This window comes from Pygocentrus nattereri, chromosome 2 (assembly GCF_015220715.1).
Source record: "Pygocentrus nattereri isolate fPygNat1 chromosome 2, fPygNat1.pri, whole genome shotgun sequence".
Taxonomy (NCBI): Eukaryota; Metazoa; Chordata; class Actinopteri; order Characiformes; family Serrasalmidae; genus Pygocentrus; species Pygocentrus nattereri.
Genome location: NC_051212.1, coordinates 2698785 through 2719965, shown reverse-complemented (window position 1 = coordinate 2719965; position 21181 = coordinate 2698785). Strand labels below are relative to the sequence as shown.

At 42.4% G+C, this 21181-nt stretch overlaps 1 protein-coding gene across 1 annotated transcript in view; it reads right to left on the bottom strand.

Annotated features, from left to right (window-relative positions):
• The window catches only part of LOC108416826 (NACHT, LRR and PYD domains-containing protein 12-like), a 578836-nt gene that overhangs the window by 434967 nt on the left and 122688 nt on the right, over positions 1-21181 (bottom strand). The window contains 1 exon segment of the mRNA XM_037532078.1: positions 12819-12992. Within this exon segment, the coding sequence (XP_037387975.1) occupies positions 12819-12992 (174 nt within the window).

The window sequence follows — 21181 nt, the reverse complement described above, 5'->3', positions numbered from 1 at the left end:
CTGACCACCTCCTCGTTTCTACGCTGACTGTCCACTTTATCAGCTCCACTTACTGTATAGCTGCTCTTTGTAGTTCTACAGTTACAGACTGTAGTTCATCTGTTTCTCTGATACTCTGTTACCCTGTTCTTCAGTGGTCAGGACCCCCATGGACCCTCACAGACCAGGTACTGTTTGGGTGGTGGGTCTTTCTCAGCACTGCAGTAACACTGACCTGGTGGTGGTGTGTTAGTGTGTGTTGTGCTGGTGCGAGTGGATCAGACACAGCAGTGCTGCTGGAGTGTTTAAACACTGTGTCACTGTAAAGTCAGAGACGACAGCTCATCTGCTGCTGTACGGATTGTGTTGGTCGTTCTCTCGTCCTTCATCAGGGGTCACAGGACGCCGCCCACAGGACGCCTTCTTGTTTGCACATGAAGCCTCTTGACTTGACTTGACTCACTTGACCACCACGTCAGTGGCCGTTTACATGCAGAGATTTTTCCCCGTCCGACTGAAAACAGTCGGATTCCAGATTCAGACTGAGGTGTTTATCTCGCTCCGCTCAGCAGTCTGACGGAAATCTTCATTACGTGCCCACTACAAGTGATCCGATGCAGAATGACGCGCATGCGCGGAGCAGCGCTGAGAGTGACCGTTACCATGACAGCGAGCATCACGTGAGGTCCAGTCGACGCGAGATGAGTGTCCAGTCGGCGCGCTCGTGTTTTAACGGCTTTAAACTGATGTCCGGCTCCGAGAAACGTCCTTCACACGCACTCATAAAGGAAGACGTCGTGCTCTGAGACACAGAAGCTGGCCGCCCGCCCCGCCGCCGTCTTTTAAAGCTCGGAGTATGAACCTCGTCTCCTCTGCTGACCAGTCTCTGCTCCGCCGTGTTGACCGGGATAAACCTTTCGCTGTGACGCGCCGCGCATGCGCAGAACGCTCCTCCACCTTCCGATAGGGAATGTAATCGGATTCAGGCGTTTACGCGGATATTATTCTAATATTTAACGGATTATTTAGGGGATTACCCACCTCGGTCAATCGGATAGAAACTGTATTCCGAACGGCCTCAATCGGATTAGTCTATTCCGACTGAGGTGTTTACATGGACGTCTTCTATTCCGATTGAGCTGTTAGTGGGATTATTAACGGATTATTAGGCTGCAGGTTAACGTGGCTCCTGTTACTGCAGTGCTGAGAATGATCCACCACCCAAATAGTACCTGCTCTGTGAGGGTCCATGGGGGTCCTGACCACTGAAGAACAGGGTAACAGAGTATCAGAGAAACAGATGAACTACAGTCTGTAACTGTAGAACTACAGAGTGCAGCTATACGGTCAGTGGAGCTGATGAAGTGGACAGTGAGCGTAGAAACAAGGAGGTCATAACACTGATGTGTGTGTGTGTGTGTGTGCGTGTGTGTGTGTGTGTGTGTGTGTGCGTGTGTGTGTTAGTGTGTGTGTGTGTGTGTCTGTGTGTTTGTGTTTGTGTGTGCGTCTGTTTCTGTGTGTGTGTGTGTCTGTGTGTGTTTCTGTGTGTGTGTGTCTGTGTTTCTGTGTGTGTGTGTGTTAGTGTGTGTGTGTGTCTGTGTGTGTGTGTGTGTGAGGAGTGTGTGTGTGTCTGTGTGTGAGGTGTGTGTGAGGTGTGAGTGAGGTGTGAGTGCGTGTGTGTGTGAGTGTGTGTGTCTGTGTGTGTGTCTGTGTGTGTGTGTGTGTTAGTGTGTGTGTGTGTTAGTGTGTGTGTGTCTGTGTGTGAGGTGTGAGTGTGTGTGTGTGTGTGTGTGTCTGTGTGTGAGGTGTGAGAGTGTGTGTGTGTGTGTGTGTGTGTGTGTGTGTGTGTGTCTGTGTTTCTGTGTGTGTGTGTGTGTGAGTGTGTGTGTGTCTGTGTGTGTGTGTCTGTGTGTGAGGTGTGAGTGTGTGTGTGTGTGTGTGTTAGTGTGTGTGTGTGTGTGTGTGTGTGTGTGAGTGTGTATGTGTGTGTGTCAGTCAGTGTTGTGCACAGCCCACTGAACCGATGGCGAGACCCCTCATAGCTTTCACAGTCTGTTGTTCTTTCTGTTTGTAAGACATTTGGTTGAACGTTGTTTATCTTAGTCGCTCATTAAGAGCTGTTTTATATGCAGTTGATCTGCAGGGCAGCTTTTTTCACTGGAAGGTGTTCAGATGTTGCAGCTCCTTAAAGTTCAGGTAAAGTTCAGGCATTAATATTCTTCTCCCATCATGATTCAGCACATTTAAAGAAATGTTTCCTAAATAGTGTTTTATTCCACCGGCTTGTTCACATTTTCCTTTTTTGTTGAGCAGAAATGAGACATTAGACAGTAAAACTGCTGGAGACGCAGGATCTATCAGAGTAAAGGCTTCATACAACATTTACACATCTGTTTGCACAAGACAGTAAAAGTATAAATTCATGCAGCTAAAATGTTTTATTATATGCAAATGATCTAATTATAATAAAAGACTGAATTATTGTTACAGCTTTGCTTTTAAAACAAAACACTGAGATTAATATAAAGATTTTTTATATTGCTGCCAAGGTTGTATAAGATCTCAAGATAAGTAAATGTACGTAAGGGCTGTGTTACGTTTGTCCGGTTTACAGCTTGTTTGAAAAGAGGACATTAAAGCAAACGTCTGGTTTTGAGCTCATGTGACTGGTTACTTTAGTAAACACTGCAGGAACATTTGGAACACACCACTTTGTTATTTAGATGATTAAACTATTGGGGTGAAGAAACAAAAGAGATCAGTTTTATTTTAAGAAATGCCTTTAGTTTTGATTTAAACTGTGAATGATGGGGTGGATCATTGTGGTGTCCTTGGTCTGCAGTGGACCAGGTGTGTAACAAAGTCCCCACTTTTACCAAGTCCTTACTATGTTGGTAGAATCAGACTTAAATGAGTGTCTTATGTCCTAAAAATTCACACAAAGCAGAATTTTAAAAAATGAGCAGGTAGAGAAAATATCACCAGGTGCTTGTGATCTGGGAGCTTTATGACTCTTAAAATGGGCTTATTTTGTTTCTAGCCCCTCAGAAAGGGGCGTCCTGATTTGTAGGTGTTTTTTCTGGTGTACTGACATTTCACAAAAACACGTATAGGTGTCTGTGTGTGTGTGTGTATCTGTTTGTGTGTATCTGTTTGTGTGTGTGTGTGTGTAACTGTGTGTGTGTGTAACTGTGTGTGTGTGTCTGTGTATCTGTGTGTGTGAGTGTTTCTGTGTGTGTGTGTGTGTGTGTGTAACTGTGTGTGAGTGTTTCTGTGTGTGTGTGTGTGTGTGTGTAACTGTGTGTGTGTGTAACTGTGTGTGTCTGTGTGTGCGTGTGTGTGTGTGTCTGTGTGTGTGTGTGTGTGTAACTGTGTGTGTGTGTGTGTGTGTAACTGTGTGTGTGTGTGCGTGTGTAACTGTGTGTGTAACTGTGTGTGTGTGTGTGTGTGTGTGTCTGTGTGTGTGTGTGTGTGTGTAACTGTGTGTGTGTGTGTGCGTCTGTCTGTGTGTGTGTGTGTGTGTGTGTGTGTGTGTGTGTGTGTGTGTGTGTAACTGTGTGTGTGTGTCTGTGTGTGTGTGTGTGTGTGTGTGTGTGTCTGTGTGTGTGTGTGTGTGTGTGTGTGTGTGTGTGTGTGTGTGTGTGTGTGTGTCTTACATTTCTCCACTCCTGGTTTCATCCTGATCTTCCCTCCATGATCCACCCTGAAGAACATTAAGTGCAGCTCAGTGAGTGAAACACTGAATTCAAATCATTGTTTATTAAATGTGGCTCTATTTTGTCTTTTCCAGCTGATCAGATGTCATGAAAAATAAAGATTGTGGTGGATCATTTATCATCAACACTTCTTGAAGTCTGATGATATTATAGTTTTACCAAATCTTCCAGCTGTGTGTGTAAATATAACCAGGTCAGAAACACTGAACTCCAGTAAACAGCCTAAATGAGTCTTTACTGTATAAGAATGTGTTCATGGTTACAGTGTTAATAAACTCTGTGTCCAATAAAGAAGAACATTATTTCACCTCAGCACATTTTTATTACACAACAAATAAAAAATAAAATAATAAACACAAAGTAAACGGACAGTTCCGGTCCTAGACTCTGATTGGCCGAGCCGTGTTCGACGCCGCTGTAAAACACTCGATATACTCCCACCGATAAGCCCCTCACAGCAGCTGAGCTCTGTATCACTGCACCACGGCACCAACGATTCTTGTGCTCCTAATGGAATAATCTCTGACTGTAATGCTGCTCGCATGGAGCACCGAGTGCTCTGACGAAGTAAGAACCCGGTTCTGTTTAAACTGAAGGGCTGACGGCTTATTTTCTTATCTAGAACTAACGGGCTAAAAGATAGCAAGCCTGCTAAACAGCTCCATCATTAACATCACAGGCTTGAATTAAAGCACTTCCAGTGTGATTTACTGTAAAACTGCAGTATAAAAGACTAAAGAATGACTTACACTCTTCAAATGTCCGTGTTTCAGTCAGAAGTCGTGTTAAACTGAGGCTGAATCCCAAACGGCTCCGTACTCCCTAAATAGTGTTCTAGGGAGGTTTTGAAATTCTAGCTTCTGCAGCCAAACAGTGACTGTGTGTCGAGTGTAGATGTGACTGAATCCTGAATGACTGTTTCTTAGCTATATTACGCACTGCTGCAGTTCAGGACCCAGTGTTTAAACTCCTGTGTAGTGCACTACGTAGGGAGCAGGGAGCCGTTTGAGATTCAGCCCCAGTGTGAGAAGAGGCCCCGCTGGATTGGTGCTAAATAAGACCCACTAACTGGTAACTTGGGGAACAAAAAGTACTTATAAAGTTAAAGTTTCTGCATAAACACTGCAGAATTATCATATGTTCATTACTAATCAACAAAAACGTTAGAAAGTTCATGGAGTGACCGCAATAAACAGCCATGGGCGACTGGACGTTCTCCTCATTCAGTGGTCCATGGTTGCTTGGCAACAATACCATAATCTAAAGGAACATTTCTTTAGAGAATATTAGTTTAATCAATTATTATTAATAATGTCAGTACTGTGTTTGTTCCTACTGTCAATTAAACAGTCATTATTATTATTTTTAGGCAATAAAATGATCTGTTAACAACAAAACAACAATATTATGACTACTAGTACTAATAATAATAATCATATTGTTTTTCTTCATTTCAGAATGACAGTAATTCACCACCTCACCGTAGACAAATAGATTTACAGTAAAACATTACAGTTGATTATGTGTATAATATGTATAAATACATTCAGTAATGTGTACAATATGTATATTTAGAGTCAGTAAAATATATAATGTGTATAATAACAGTCAGTCTGTGAACAGAGGCAGTAAGTCAGGAACTCACTGTAGTTTCTCCAGTGCGCAGTGTGGATCCTCCAGTAGATCAGAGAGCAGCTTCACTCCAGACTCTCCTGGGTGATTATAGCTCAGATCCAGTTCTCTCAGGTGGGAGGGGTTTGATATCAGAGCTGAAGCCAGAGAAGAACAAGCGTCATCTGTCACCATACAACCAGACAATCTGCAGAAATGAAGGGAAAAAGAGGAACAATTTACATACAGCAGAAATCAGCTGCAGTACAAACACAGCAAGCAGATAATTCTGTGAAATATATAATCAGATATCAAACATGGAATACAAAATTACAGTGGGCTCCATGGGGGTCTAAAACACCATTAAACCAGTTTCTGTACCTCAGTAATCTCCCACTTAAAAAGAGCTAAATCTGTTCATTTCTGCTTCCCTCAAAATGTGTCTTGTTCTGTGAGTAATTGTGGAGCTGTCCCTGATCCTGAAGGCTGCCAGAGAAGCCCCTCCAGGAAGCTAATAGAAAGGCAAACCAAAAATCCAGATACGACAGAAAGAGAGAGAGAGACAGAGAGAGAGAGAGAGAGAGAGAGAGAGAGAGAGACAGACACTTTGTTTCAGTGTGCTGCACGGCTGTGGTGTTGACTGTGTGCTGCGCGGCTGTTGTGTTGGCTGGGCACTGCGCGGCTGCTGTGTTGGCTGTGTGCTGCGTGGCTGTTGTGTTGGCTGTGTGCTGCGTGGCTGTTGTGTTGGCTGTGTGCTGCGTGGCTGTTGTGTTGGCTGTGTGCTGCGTGGCTGTTGTGTTGGCTGTGCGCTGCGCGGCTGTTGTGTTGGCTGTGCGCTGCGTGGCTGTTGTGTTGGCTGTGTGCTGCGCGGCTGTTGTGTTGGCTGTGTGCTGCGTGGCTGTTGTGTTGGCTGTGTGCTGCGCGGCTGCTGTGTGTTTGGCTCAGGTTTAGCGTGTGATAGACTGTGTGTGTAAATAGTGTCTCTGTTCATTGTGACCGTGACAGAAGGAGGTAAGCGCCGTTTTCCTTGTGTATCTCTTTTCCTCTGTTTATCGTTTAAGTTAGGGAGTCCGGTTAGTTGCCTGTCTCTTTGATTTTGGTTTGCTTGGGTTAGTTAGAGTTGTGGGTGGAGTTAGAGTGGGTGGGGTTTGTTATTTTGGCCTGGCTGACCCCTGGAGAGATGCTTTGTTTGTTTGTAAATAGTTGTAAATAATTGTAAATACACATTGAACTGAGCGCCACCTTGTGTGGTTTCTCATACACCCCACTGTACTACCGTTTTCAGGCCTTATAGCCTGAGGCAGGAACGGAACAACAAACAATGCAAAATCTCCATTAATTACAGCAGCTGACCAACATTAAAACCTTGTGACCGGATCAGTTAAAGGGGTTTTGCCTCCTGACTGTATGGTCACTCAGTACCGTCTGTAAACAGGACATTACTTTCCTGATTTTCTGTTGTAGATTATTACAGACGTGTGTTTATAACAGTAAAAGGCAGCTTGAGGAGTGTAGAGACATTAGATTATAGGAGACGGACATCAGTGCAGAGAGAAGACGGTCATTTAAGTGATGAGTGTGTTTCTGGGTTACAGTCTATGGGTTCATCAACTGGAGATGAGGAGAAAAACTGAGCCTCTGTTCTGTATCTATTCATATCAGCCTGCTGTTGTTTGAATGGTCTTAAAATGGTCTTAATCTTCTTAATTGCTTTTGTTTAATAAAAACATTAATATAGAAACAAAGTCGTTCTTGTTTTACTTGTTTTGAGCTCACCACACAAACATTGAGACACTTCTGATTTTGGTCTGGTCTGACTGTAAACGTACCAGCTGTCCATGCTGATAACAAGCTTGTTTCCCTAACAAGGACACTGGACGTTCTGGAAGAACACCATAAATGACTGGACACCACAGAACACTCTGGTTCTGCCAGTAAAACAACAGGACTGCTGTAAAAACATCACACTTTTCTTTCAGAGTTACTACAGATCTACTAGTAGCCACTGCAAACCTGCACAGTTAAAAAGACGGTTCTTCAAGGGTTCTTTACTGAAGGTAATGGTTCTGTTTAGAAACATGGGTTCTATGCAGAGCCATTTTATGCTTCAATAGTGTTTTTTGTGATGAAACTGTTCTTCAAATTGATGGAGAACATGCTGTACATGGTTCTATATAGCACCAAAATGGTTCTTCTATTGATACAAATCCAGCGTGTAAATATATACCAGATTTTTGGAGCTACATAGAACCACTTTCAAAAAGGTTCTATATACGTTAGATAATATACACCGGTCATAACATCCTGACCACCTCCTTGTTTCTACGCTCATTGTCCATCTTATCAGCTCCACTTACTGTATAGCTGCACTCTGTAGTTCTACAGTTACAGACTGTAGTCCATCTGTTTCTCTGATACTCTGTTACCCTGTTCTTCAGTGGTCAGGACCCCCATGGACCCTCACAGAGCAGGTACTATTGGGCTGTGGGTCGTTCTCTGTATTAGATCATGTTGTTGACGTAATGTAACTCCCCCAAATCTGTCCTTCCTCTAATTTCAGCCACTTGATATTAAGAATTGTGTGACTGTCAGGATCTAAAGTGTGAGCTCCTGCCTTAGAAGGGCAGTTAAACTTTATTCTTGTAAAAGTCACGTCTGAAAACAATGTTTAATTATCGCTCCCAATGTTGTGATTCTGCATGTACTAAACTGCAGGAACACTCGGCGCTGTTTCTATATCACAGGGAATATTTGTCTCAGTGTAAAAATCTTACTGGGTAGTTTTCTTTGAGCTGAGGTGAATTTAGCTGCCATGGTAACCAGTGTTACACACACACAGTAAGGCTGCCTCCACAGGACAGACTTAATCTCACTGTAAACAAATCACACTGTCTACAGCAGAAAGAGGAGTTAAACCCAGTTTGACTGGTGGTGCTGATACTGGGGCTCCCACTATTCTAGCAGTATTAGAGTCAAAGTAAACACAAATGTCCCAGTGTAAAAAACGTCTTCTGTGAAAGTCAAACGAGTCAGTGCTGCCTCCCCAAATTCAGACGAGGCTGTGTTCCCATTACAAGCTTTAATGGTCTGGTCTGATGTTTCCTCAGGATTCCTTCACTGAAAGTTTACACTCATGTTTGTAAGTGACCGATATCTTCTGATTGGTGTGAAATTCCTCTGACCTTAAAGGATCTGCATGCACACAGATTCCAAAAGGCCATGAATTGGATACGTGACCATCAGGAACTGAATATGAAAGTGGATCAAACCTGGTTTGAAAAGATGAGATTTTAAAGTTCACATAATTCTTCATCAAATCTCCATCAGATTTCCTCAAATTCAACCCTCTAATATTTGAAAGGAGACGTGGAGAAGAGATGGTTGATGTGGAGCGAGAGGAAATGTGGAGAGATGTTTCCCCAGTAAGAATGATATTACTGTGTGTCTGTGTGTGTGTGTGTGTGTGTGAGACTCAAGCACCAAAAAGCACCAGCAAATGGTGATTAACTTCACAAAATAATGTAATAAACTGTAATTAATGTGTTTAATTATTTTGTTACCTCAGTATTTCCAGTTTACAGTGTGAACTCTTCAATCCCACTGAGAGCAGCTTCACTCCGGAGTCCTGGAGGTCATTGCTACTGAGGTCCAGCTCTTTCAGAGAGGAGTTTGATTGCAGAACAGAGCTGAGAATTTCACAAGCTTCACCGCCAAGATTACAGGAAGCTAATCTGCAAAGAATAATAAAGACAGTACAATTAATACAGTTTATTAATTACACCTGAGTTTTTAGTGCAAATTAATAGTTTCTTAAATAAAATGTATGATTATTGAACATGGTTATGACAAAGTGCCCTGTTTTCCTATTACACCTTCACACTGCCAATCATTGATCTCCCACTGAGGTCCAGATATAGTTCCACTACGTATGTGTGATTCACCACGTAACATCACTGATGTCCATCATTAAGAGTGGGAAGGTAAAAACTGACTAAACAGACCAGGATCATCATTACGTCTCTGTCAGAAACACATTCATCATCTCCCTGTTTATCACAATCAGAATCACTTTGCTTTGACAAGTATGTTCCACATAGAAGGAACACGTTAGGAAGATAAACACCTAAACAGACCAGAGAAGCACAGACTATTAATAAATATTCCCTAGAAAATCAGACATTAAACAAAGGAGCAAATATAATAAAAACAGAACAAGTGAAATGAGGAAGATATAAAAGAGCCGTGTGAAAGGAGCCCAATGAGAATAAAACGGGAACATTAATTTTCAGAATCTGAGAAAAACTACAATAACTATTATGTGCAGTGTTCTACATAAAATATAAAGATCTGTAAAAATGAACATTTGTACAGTCGTAGGAATAAACATTGTGGTGCAGAGGAGTTACAGTAATACAGTAAGGAGGCTTTTTAGGTTCAGTTTCAATCTAAAGTTCAAGGCTCTGGGGAAAAAGCTGTTAGCATGTTTAGCTGTACAGGCTCTGATGGCCCTGATTCTTCTACCAGAGGGACGTGGCTGGAAGAGGAGATGTACAGGGTGAGGGAGGTCCTGCTGACTTGCTTCAGCACCGTGCTGTTGTAGAGAAGACAGAGACTGAGAAGAAGAGGGAGAGCACACTAACTTCTATTCCAGTGATATTCCAGTCCTGAAGGTCTGCGTGTCCGATGTGTTTCTCCTAGCTGCACCTGCCATCTCCTGTTATTCAGGAAATCCATGATGACCACTAGAAGTCATTCTACACTACGGTATTAAAAGCTGAGCTGAGGACCACAAATAGAGCTCTAGCCCAGGTCCCAGGACTGTCAGCCTACTGAAAATTGAATGACACTAAACTCTCTCTGGTAAGATGTGAGTAGAAATATCTCGAGTCTGATTCCACTAATCAGCACGTTTGATAGGCAGGAATGTGATGCGTTAGCTCTGTACCCAATCTCCACCCAGGAGAACTGCCAGCTGGGGCAGTAATGAGGAGGCGGAGCGGCGAGCTCTCTGTCCCTCTCGGCTCTGGTGCTCACGCTGCCCCTAAAGACGGGCAGCTGATTCTCATCCGGCCGGCAGCGTGAGCGCCTTTAAAAAGAGCTGAGAGGGATCAGAGCGAGAGGGACGAGCAGTGGCAGAAGAAGACTGAAGAGCTGAAAAGCTGGAGGTGGAGTCTGAAAGGTGGAGCTGAGCTGGTCGTGTTTACTTCATTTATTTAGTGGGAAAATAAAGATGTGGCTGCTGCAGCGCTGAATCCTGTCTCCAGCGTCCTCCTTGAGCCTGGGGCAGCACATGCCGTGCTACAGTCTGTAATGGCCTTCAGACGAGCTCGGACTACACGTTCACAGACATTCATGACCACAGCGGTCAGGGCGACTGCCTTGTAGCCATTTAGACCGTCAGTGTCTTTTCTGGGGGACTGGAATGAAGGTGGAAAGCTTGAAGCACCAAGAACAGAGCAGAGTTCCAGTGACTTGTTGAAGACGTCTGTGAACACTGGTGCAGGTTATTCACAGCAGAGCTTCAGGGTGGAGATAAAACCTGAAATCTGGCCTCAGACGTTTTCTCACTTTGGTCTTCTGATAAATATGTTGACGTCCTACTAATGTGCAAGGGGCAGAGGTGGAGGGCGTGGGAGCAGGGCAGGGGAGCACAAAACAATGCTGAAGACTGTTGTTTGCAGATCTTCAAACCTGCAGTAGAGGTCATTCAGGTCATTGGTGAGCTGGCAGTCATTCAAAACGACTGATTTCTACATTTTCTTCTCTGCTTTAACTCCTGTCTCTGTAGTTGGCCTCTCTGTAGAGAACTCTGTCCTCACTCCTGAACACGGCCTCCACTTCCACCTGAACCTGAATCCAAGGGTTCATCATTGCTGTATTTCATCCATGCTGTAGATGAACTGCAGCTGATGTGATGTCACGGTGTCTGTGTTATTCATCAAAGCCACCTGTCACCACTAAAACAGTCCAATCTGCAGCTTTTCAGCGTCTCCACTGGTGCACCGCTTCACTATAGTGACCACATCCATGTTGGTTTGAGGTTTTTTCCTACAAGCTCCATCACATCACATTAAAACTGTCCATTTAAATAAACACATTTTCATAAATAAAATAATTAAAAATTAAACACGTGAAACTGTCCATGAAACGTATTTTTCTCCTTATGTGTGTAATTATTATATACACACAGTGCAGATGTGTCAGGAGTTGAAACCCTATCATAGAGCTCTGCAGCTGAGAGCTATGAAGGTGCTCCAACATAAAATAAGGCTGTTTAATTTTTTAATGATATGATCATGAACAAGCACTAGACATGCATAATACAGAACTGAGCTTATTGTGGAAACTTTAATAATCAGAACTGTTATAGAATCAAGCCCAATACAGAACAGGGCTTATTGTGGAAACCTTTAGTTTAGAAGTAGCATTTGCTCACCTCCCACTACAATAATACTGACTTCTGAAAGCACCTCTGAGGGGTTTGTAATGCTCTGTTAGCATCTTGTTAATGGTACTTTAATCCTACACACACACACACACACACAGGCAAACACAGACACACACACTCACACACACACACACACACACACACACACACACACACACACACAGACACACACACACAGACACACACACACACACACACACACACACGTTTCTATTAGACATTCATGCAGCCCATTACTGACTTTGTATGCTACATATTAACACTGGATCCTTCAGATATACAGGGAGAGTCAAAAGTCCCAGGACACCGTTTTATCTTACTTTATGTTTGAAGCTGTCACAAGCCTCCACGATGCGGTGCTGAAGGTGGTGTTTGTTGTGGATTTTCTCAGCATTTGTTTGAGATGACCCCGGAGATAAAAGTCAATAATAAAATTAAAAATAAAATAAGATAAAACCTGTCCTGGGACTTTTGACTCACCCTGTATAGTAACTAGATTAGCATGTTAAGAGAGTGGAACTACAACAGCTCTAATGAAATGAAAATCAAGCTTAGTGAACAGTCCTTTTAGGCCATTTCAGATACTTTCAGCCTGATTAGAGGGAGACAGACCCTGAAATCCCAAAACCACAGGAAATAAACCAGGAACTCAGGAATAGAAACATAGTTTGTATGTTAGTCTAGTTCCATGTACTGGTCAGTACCAGCTCCATCACATTATATAAGAACAGTGCATCTGAATAACTGAGGGGATTTAAGGAGTAAAGAGTCACGTTTGTGCTGTTGATTTATTCACAAATATCTGTAATTATCACATATTTAATCCTGAAATACTGAAAGATGTGAGGATCCAGAAAAAGAAGACTTTGTAGCAAAGCTAGGAATGTTCAAATATGAAAGAATGACATCATGGTAACTACCCAACATCATCACAGCTCATAATGTTTTGATATTTATAAAAAAGCTGCATGTTTAAAGGTAAAATGCCGTTTTTAAATGAGCAGGTCCATCACAGTGTTGGTGGTTATACAGGTACAATAAGAATGAATTCACAGAAAGTTCACCTGAGTGTCTCCAGTTTGCAGTGTGAACTCTTCAGTCCAGCAGAGAGCAGCTCCACTCCTGAATCCTGCAGGTCATTTCTACTGAGGTCCAGATCTTTGAGAGGGCAGTTTGCTGATTGCAGAGCAGAACAGATGGTTTTAAAGGAGCCCCTGCTGAGTTCACAGCCAGCAAGCCTGTAAAAGAACATAGAAAATATTACTGTAAAAACAGGAGGAGCCAAACTGCAGTGAGTTATTTGTTCTGTGTTTTGTGTTAAAATAACAAACTTAAATAAAAGCTTGTTGATGAACTGTAAAACATGTCTGTGGCAATGTCTGCCCAGTCTTCCTCGCATGCTTTCACATCAGCAATAACTGATGTTATATTCATGTTTCATTATTTTATCATGATGTTCATTTAACATTCATCATGGTTTATGACGTCTTGATGATATTTTTAAAAATCCCCCTGAAAACTGTAAAGCTACTCTAATTTAAAATAAAGCATCAAACCCACCAAAATATGACCTGTACCAGGATAAAATAAAGCACAGAATCAACACATCATTTCTTTATCTTTTACTTCTTTTAAATCACGTGATTGTGAACATGCACCAGCAGCACATATCATTATATAACGGTGCTTAACCCTCGGGGGTCGAGTGATGCACTGGGGCATCAAATTAGATGTTTCTCAGGGCTTCTATTAACATCTCTGTAATAATGTAGAGCACAAATACGGTTCAAACAGTTCCTGAGTTTGTAAAGTCGCCCTTTCCATTCCGTCTTATTTCAAGATCGTTCACGACTCACATCTGGAGTCATGAGGCTATGATGACAAGCTGAGACCCACAGCATCTGCCTCTCACCATGTCCACCTGGTGAATGTGTGTGTCCATCTACATTTTGTGTGAAACTGACCCATAAACTGTTTAAAATGAGACGTCAGCTCAACTCAAAATGATTTAGTAACTACTTGGCTTTTCTTGAGTCGACTCAACTTCAAGACACAGGAGTTCACACACCTCAACCTTCTTAGCTGGGTCAAAAGTTCTCTTCAAGATGACTTCCGGTTTAATGGCGGCGTAGTCAGACACATTTATACCGACTCCCTGGGGCACGGCTATCCTGGTAATAAACAGACGACTTTTTTGCCTTTTCGGTGTCTAAAAAGCACATTTTGGGGTCACGGAAACATTTTACATTGGTCATGTCGAGAAATTTGAGAGACAGGGCTGGTTCTAAGCCCAATTCATCTGACTCCACTACTATGCTAACTTCCCGACGTACTGACTACGGTTCCAGCGCTGCCGGAAAGCTCCTCCTCCGGCCTCGCACCTCGCGAAGACCCGGGCACGGGAGAGCGTCCGAGCTTATTGGAAAATAACTCATCTCCCGCTCCCACTGCAGGCTCATCTTTCGACGACGACACCCCTCCAAGATGGTTTATGGCGTTTAGCGAACAGCTAGACCAAAAAGTCGAGAAAACTATCACAAAACTGAATGAATCACTTCAACCGATTCGCGAACGACTCGAGTCACTGGAGCGGACATTTGACTCTCACATGAACAATGTCACTGAATTGGAGTCAACACTGACTGTCCATGATACCCGACTGGAGCGGCTCGAGCGGGAGTGCTGCTTGCTCAAGCACTCAAACGCTTCACTAGTGGAGAAGCTAGACGACTTGGAGAACCGCTCGAGACGATGCAACCTGCGAATCGTTGGGATTCCAGAGGGGCTGGAATCAACTGATCCGATCGGGTTTGTGACGGGGCTCCTCACGGAGCTGTTCGGCTCCAGTCTGTGTCAGAGTCAGCCGGTTATTGAAAGAGCCCATCGACTCGGCCGTTCGACCATTGCAGGGGGAAATACTGGTGGAAAACCCCGGGTTATGATTGTCCTTTTCCATAGCTTTCAAGACAAGGAGCAGGTGATGAGGAAAAGCAGGGACGAACTCGTGTATAAAGGAAATAGACTGCGGTTCTTCCCTGATTACAGCACAGAGCTCTCCCGCAGACGAGCTGTGTTCCAACCAGTCAAGACAACTTTGTTTCAGAGAGGAGTCCGCTTCACACTCCTTTACCCCGCTAGACTTCGAGTGATGGTGAATGGAGTGGCCAGGTTCTCTGATACTCCAGAAACTGCACAGAAGTTTTGCAACGAACAGACACCTTAAAGGGCAGGTCAGCAACGATTAGAGAAGGCCATCTTTGAGGGTACTGACTATGATAAAGGCCAAATTCTTTTGACAGGTTAACTGTTTGGGTATTACTTGAAGTGGATACCACAAAATCAGGCATAGATCGAACCTAGGGCGCATGAAGCAGTGTTCTTGCTTTAAATTTGCCTAAATCTATTGATCCACTTGAAGAAGAAGCTTGAGCCTTCTTAATTTGATAAGGTTGATCTCTCACGAAGTCACTTATGGTGTAGTTGTATATAAGCAGCCATACTTGTTAATTCTCTACCTTAGCACATCTAAGCCGGGTCATTGTTTGGGTCTTTGCTTTGGCTCATAACTTGTCTGTTACATAATGTCCTCTTTTGCAGTTGTTTCACTCCAGTGGGGAGTGGGTAGTTGGGATCGGGATTTTGTTAAATTTCGGCTTAGGATACCGTTACTGGAAGTAGAAGTCTGAAGTCTATTGTAGTTCGGGGAATGTTTTATGGGATTGGGGTGGGTCTCTCTTTGTGTTCTTTTGTTCTGTCCTCTTTTTTTTTTTTTTGGCCACTTTGCTATGGTACCACTTCTCTATCATTGTCTCTGGCATTGCTTCTTAGTCTTACCCTCTTTCTATGTACATGTTAAGGACAGCCGACCGACAACATAACCCAGTAAGATTTATTTCTTGGAATGTTAAAGGCTTACAATCCCAGACCAAAACAGTTAAAGTTTTCTCCCATCTCAAAACTTTGAGTGCAGATATTGTTTTCCTCCAGGAGACCCACTTAGTAAATTTGGAACACAATAAGTTGCGTAAATCTTGGATAAATCAAGTGTTCCACTCTAATTATAACACAAAGGCGAGGGGAGTTGCTATTTTAATTAATAAAAGGGTTCAGTTCATACCAAGTGAAATTATTTCAGATCGGGAGGGAAGATATGTCATTGTAGCTGGCCAACTGTTCCAAGTACAGGTGATAATGGTCAATGTTTATGCCCCGAATTGGGATGATGAGAACTTTGTGAAAAGGCTTTTATCTATTCTCCCAAACCTTGACTCCCACAAACTTATCTTAGGTGGTGACTTAAATTGCGCTATGAATCCAGTTTTAGATCGATCTAGCTCAAAAACGGCTTCACTTTCTAAGATGGCTCAGTATTTGTCCCTCTTTATGGAGGATAATAGCTGTGTGGACCCCTGGCACACATTGCACCCCTCCAACAAAACATTCTCTTTTTTTTGCCAGTTCATCAATCTTATTCACGTATTGATTATTTTTTTATTAACAGTGAGCTCCTCGACTCTGTTACCTTTGTCGACTATTTGGCTATAGTCATATCTGATCATGCTCCTCTTCAAATTGACATGAAACTTGGCCTATATTATAAAGATCCTCCTCAGTGGCGTTTAAATCCTCAGTTTCTTACAAAGGAATTTTTTTGTTCCAAGATCTCAGACTCCATTGACTTCTTTTTGGCTACTAATGGGTCAGAATCGATTTCTAAGGCAACATTATGGGAATCACTGAAGGCTGTACTTCGGGGAGAAATAATTTCATCCTCATCATATGTAAACAAAATTAGACGGGTATGAATGGAGAACATTTCTAAATCACTAATTGAATTGGACAGAACAATTTCTGAAAATTCTTCCCCTGACTTGTTGAAATCACGCACAGACCTTCAGGCGGAATTCAATCTCCTCGCTACAGAGAAAGCGGAGGCTTGCAGGGTCGGATATATGAGTTTGGCGATCGGGGTAGTCGACTATTGGCCCATCAACTGAGGAGGCTTACTGCCTCCAGATTAATACCCCAAATTAGAGATTCATCACACAACATAGTAACTCATCCCAAAGAAATTAAAAACATTTTTGTCAAATACTACACTACACTCTATTCTAGTGAATGCTGCCTCAACCCAGATACTATACACACTTTTTTGAATAAATTAAAACTGCCTAGTTGACACTGACACTGTACAGAATCTAGAGGACCCCATTACACTAGAGGAGATTACAGATGCAATCTGCTCTATGAGTAGCGGAAAAACACCAGGCCCAGATGGCTTTGGCATAGAGTTTTATAAAAAGTTTAAAGAAAAATTATCGCCTCTTCTCCTGGAAATGTTTGAGGAATCACTTGAAAATGGTTGTCTTCCCCCAACTCTTACTCAGGCAACAATCTCTCTTATACTGAAAAAAGACAAAGATCCTACCTTATGCAGTTCTTATCGACCCATCAGCCTGCTTTGTAACGAGCACAAAATTCTTGCGAAAGTACTGGCCAAACGTTTAGAATCAGTCCTTCCATCAGTTATTTCAGATGACCAAACTGGTTTTATTAAAGGGCGACATATTTTCTCTAACATCCGTAGGCTTTTAAATATTGTACTCTCCTCCAGCTCTTCTAAAGTTCCTGAGGCGGTTGTCTCATTGGACGCTGAAAAAGCATTTGACCGTTTAGAATGGGAATACCTTTTTTCAGTCCAAGGCAAGTTTGGCTTCGGGAACAATTTTATTTCATGGGTCAAACTTCTGTACACTTCCCCTTCAGCTAGAATTAGTACTAATTCCGTTCTCTCTCCTTTTTTTTCTTTACAACGGGGCACTCGTCAAGGTTGCCCGTTAAGCCCGGCTTTGTTTGTTTTAGCTTTGGAACCTCTGTCTACTGCCCTTAAAGAATCGTCAGACATACAGGGTATTATACGCTATAACATAGAAAACAAAGTTTCATTGTATGCAGACGACCTCTTGCTTTATATTAGTCACCCCTCACTTTCAATTCCGGCTACTCAAGCCATTTTAAAAGAGTTTGGCTCCTTTTCGGGATATAAGTTAAATTTTGATAAGAGCGAATTTTTCCCTCTTAATTTTCTTACAGTCCAATTATCTCAAACCAATATTCCCTTCCGATTAGCTCAAAATGGTTTTAGATACCTTGGTATTCATATAGCCCGTACATGGGCCTCCATTCAAGAATCTAATTATTCCCCTATTATGTCATCCATGAAGGAGGACTTTCAGAGGTGGAGTACTCTTCCACTATCACTTGCTGGTAGAATTCAAAGTGTCAAAATGAACATTCTTCCCAAATTCCTGTTTCAGTGTCTTCCGGTATTTTTACCTAAATCTTTTTTTAGGACCCTTGATAAAGCAATTATAAATTTTGTTTGGGGTGGTAAAATTCCTCGAGTTGGTAAGTTAACTCTACAGAGGCCCAAGGACCAGGGGGGTCTAGCCCTACCAAACTTTTTATTTTACTACTTCGCAGCCAACATACACAAGATTGGTTTCTGGGTTAATGCATCAGATGTTAACTGGTGTGTACTGGAATCGCTATCATGCCACTCTTCATCTCTGAAAGCACTAATATTCTCTTCCCTCCCGTTGTCTCCTTCCCGATATTCTTCTAATCTTTTAGTTAAAGCCATGCTTAAGATTTGGATACAGTTCCGCCGACAGTTTAATTTCCTTTCAGCTTCAACCTTAATCCCGATAGATAACAACCATCTATTTACTCCCACTAGACTAGATCACACATTTGGCACCTGGAAAAGATTGGGAATTACTACCTTTAGGGACCTATATGATGATGATACCTTTCACAGCTTCTCCGGATTGTGTTCCAAATTCAACCTTTTGCACACCAATATGTTTCGATACTTTCAAATTCGCCACTGTGCCCAGACACTCTTTGTCCCGTTTCCAGGACGACCACCTGAACTACCTTGGGAACGCTTGTTTGCAGTTCCTGTTTACTCAAAAGGGCTGATCTCACAGTTTTATAATATTCTAATGTCATTCACTGATTTCCCCTCAGCAGTTAGGCCTAAATGGGAGCAAGAACTGGGGTTTGAGATTGAGGAGGAGCTTTGGAACAAAGTTTTAAAACAGATACATTCGTCCTCTTCTTGTCCTCGATTGAATTTAATCCAGTTCAGACTTGTTGATAGGGCATACCTAGGCAAGGCCAGGCTGGCTAGTATATACCCTGGGGTAAATCCCTTATGCCCCCTATGTGATAAAGAGCCAGCTACCCTATTGCACATGTTTTGGACCTGCTCGAAGCTTGAGAAATACTGGAAAGCTGTCTTTGGTTCTTTAAACGAAGCTTTTGGAAGTAATGTTAGCCCCAACCCATTATTCGTAGTGTTTGGAGTACAACTGGAGTCTTCTCTGAAGGCTAGCGTGACTGAGGCACTAAATTTTGCACTCCTCTTAGCTAAGAGAAGAATTCTTCTTGGGTGGAAAGCTTCCACGACACCCTCACATGCTCTGTGGTTAACAGATGTTATGTTCTTCCTTAACTTAGAAAAGATTAAATTTAGTCTGAGAGGTGTGGCAGACAGGTTTAATTTGGTCTGGGATCCCTTTATCACATACTTTAAAAAGTTGTCCAATTTAAGTGAATAGAAGCAGAATGCTAAATAGATTTGAACTGTTTTTTTTTTTTAACTTATTTATTTATTGCTTTATTGTTTTATTTATTTAACTTAATAGTCAGAAATACTGTCAGTATCATCATTAATGCTTGTTTTTTTTTGTTTTTTTTACACTAATCTACTACTGATCAAAATGTTTACATGTTCACTTGTACATTTATAGGAGAGAGGGGGTGGCATAGGGAGGGGGGTTAGATGGCTTGGGAAGTAGGGGTTAAGGAATGTATGTTACTGTAACATTGAAAATGATCAATAAAAAAACATTAAAAAAAAAAAGTTCTCTTCAAGTTTTAGTTCTGTGTCTCAGTGAGGAAAATAAAATGATTTCGTTTTTTACACCCAACTTCTCCGTTAGCCAGGACTCTCTCCATCAACACTGTGACCTCTGGCATACTGACTTATGGTTGGCTATGGCACTGCTGGGGCTCAAACTCACAACCTCTTGTTGGGGTGTCGGCTTAGTCCACTGCACCACTCAGGAACATGTGAAGTAACTTAGATTTAGTGTCTACAAATGTTTAATACACTGGAGAAAATATTGACTGTTCTGGCTTTAAACATGGCAGGCGCTCGTGTGGAGCAACATTCTAGTAATCCATCCCAACATCAGGAGGTTTTGAGTTTGAATCCCAGTAATACCACAGCTGTCCATATATGAAGCCTAAAAGGAGAATATGCCAGATGGTGCTGTGGGATAGAAGGAGCACCAGCTGGTGGGAAAACTGAATAAAAACACAACTTTGAGTTTGTTCATCTAACTGAGATGCAGACCTAGAAACAGTAGCTGAGAGGATTTCAGCCTCACCTCAGAAGTCTGAGCTCATCAAGTTGAGTGAAGTCGAGAAAAGCCATGAAATCAGTTTTAAGTTAAGCAGACTTCTCATTTTTTACAGTGTAGACACTCAGAAAATCACTAAGGACTGACCCATCACACTGGACACCTTTCATTTCTCACTCAGTGACGTGAATTGGTGTGTAAAGTTTAATGAAGATGTTTTTTACTAAAAGGGGTTTAACTCTAGTTCCCTCTGGACAGAAGACATTAAATACCCTCTCAAAGGACACAGCTGTGTGCTTTCCCAGACCTCCTCTCTCTGCCTGATCTACCACAACACAGGGCAGTGAAAAGCCAATCATTCTCGTCACTGAAGCTTTCCTGTTAATTTATTTGTTCGTGTGTGTGACCTCACAAAAACATCAAAGGGTAATAATGTCTAGTCAAAGTCCCACACAGCCTTTATTAAGGGAAGTCTGTCTTCTTCTTTTCTCTACGTTATAATTTAGAAAAATGTTAAATACACCGGTCAGAACATCCTGACCACCTCCTAGTTTCTACTCTCACTGTCCATCTTATCAGCTCCACTTACTGTATAGCTGCACTGGACGAGTTGAGGTTACAGTTTGCCACAAACAGCCGTCTTCACAACTGCAGCATTGCAATCATCACAGAAACCTGGCTACAGCCAAGCATACCGGACACGGCCATCGAGTTAGCATGCTACACGGCTCACCGCTATAACAGAAACGGCGACTCCGGTGAGAGCAGAGGAGGAGGCTTATGTGTTTACACACACAACAACTGGAGTAAAGATGCAAGCACACTAGACAGTCACTGCTGTCCAGACCTGGAATATGTGACTGTTAAAGCCAGGCCCGAGTATTTACCACATGAAATTTGCGTAGCCTTGGTAACGGCGGTATATATACCCCCCGATGCGAATGGCAACTGAGCCTTGAGCAAGCTACACGAAGCCATAAGCAACAAACACAACT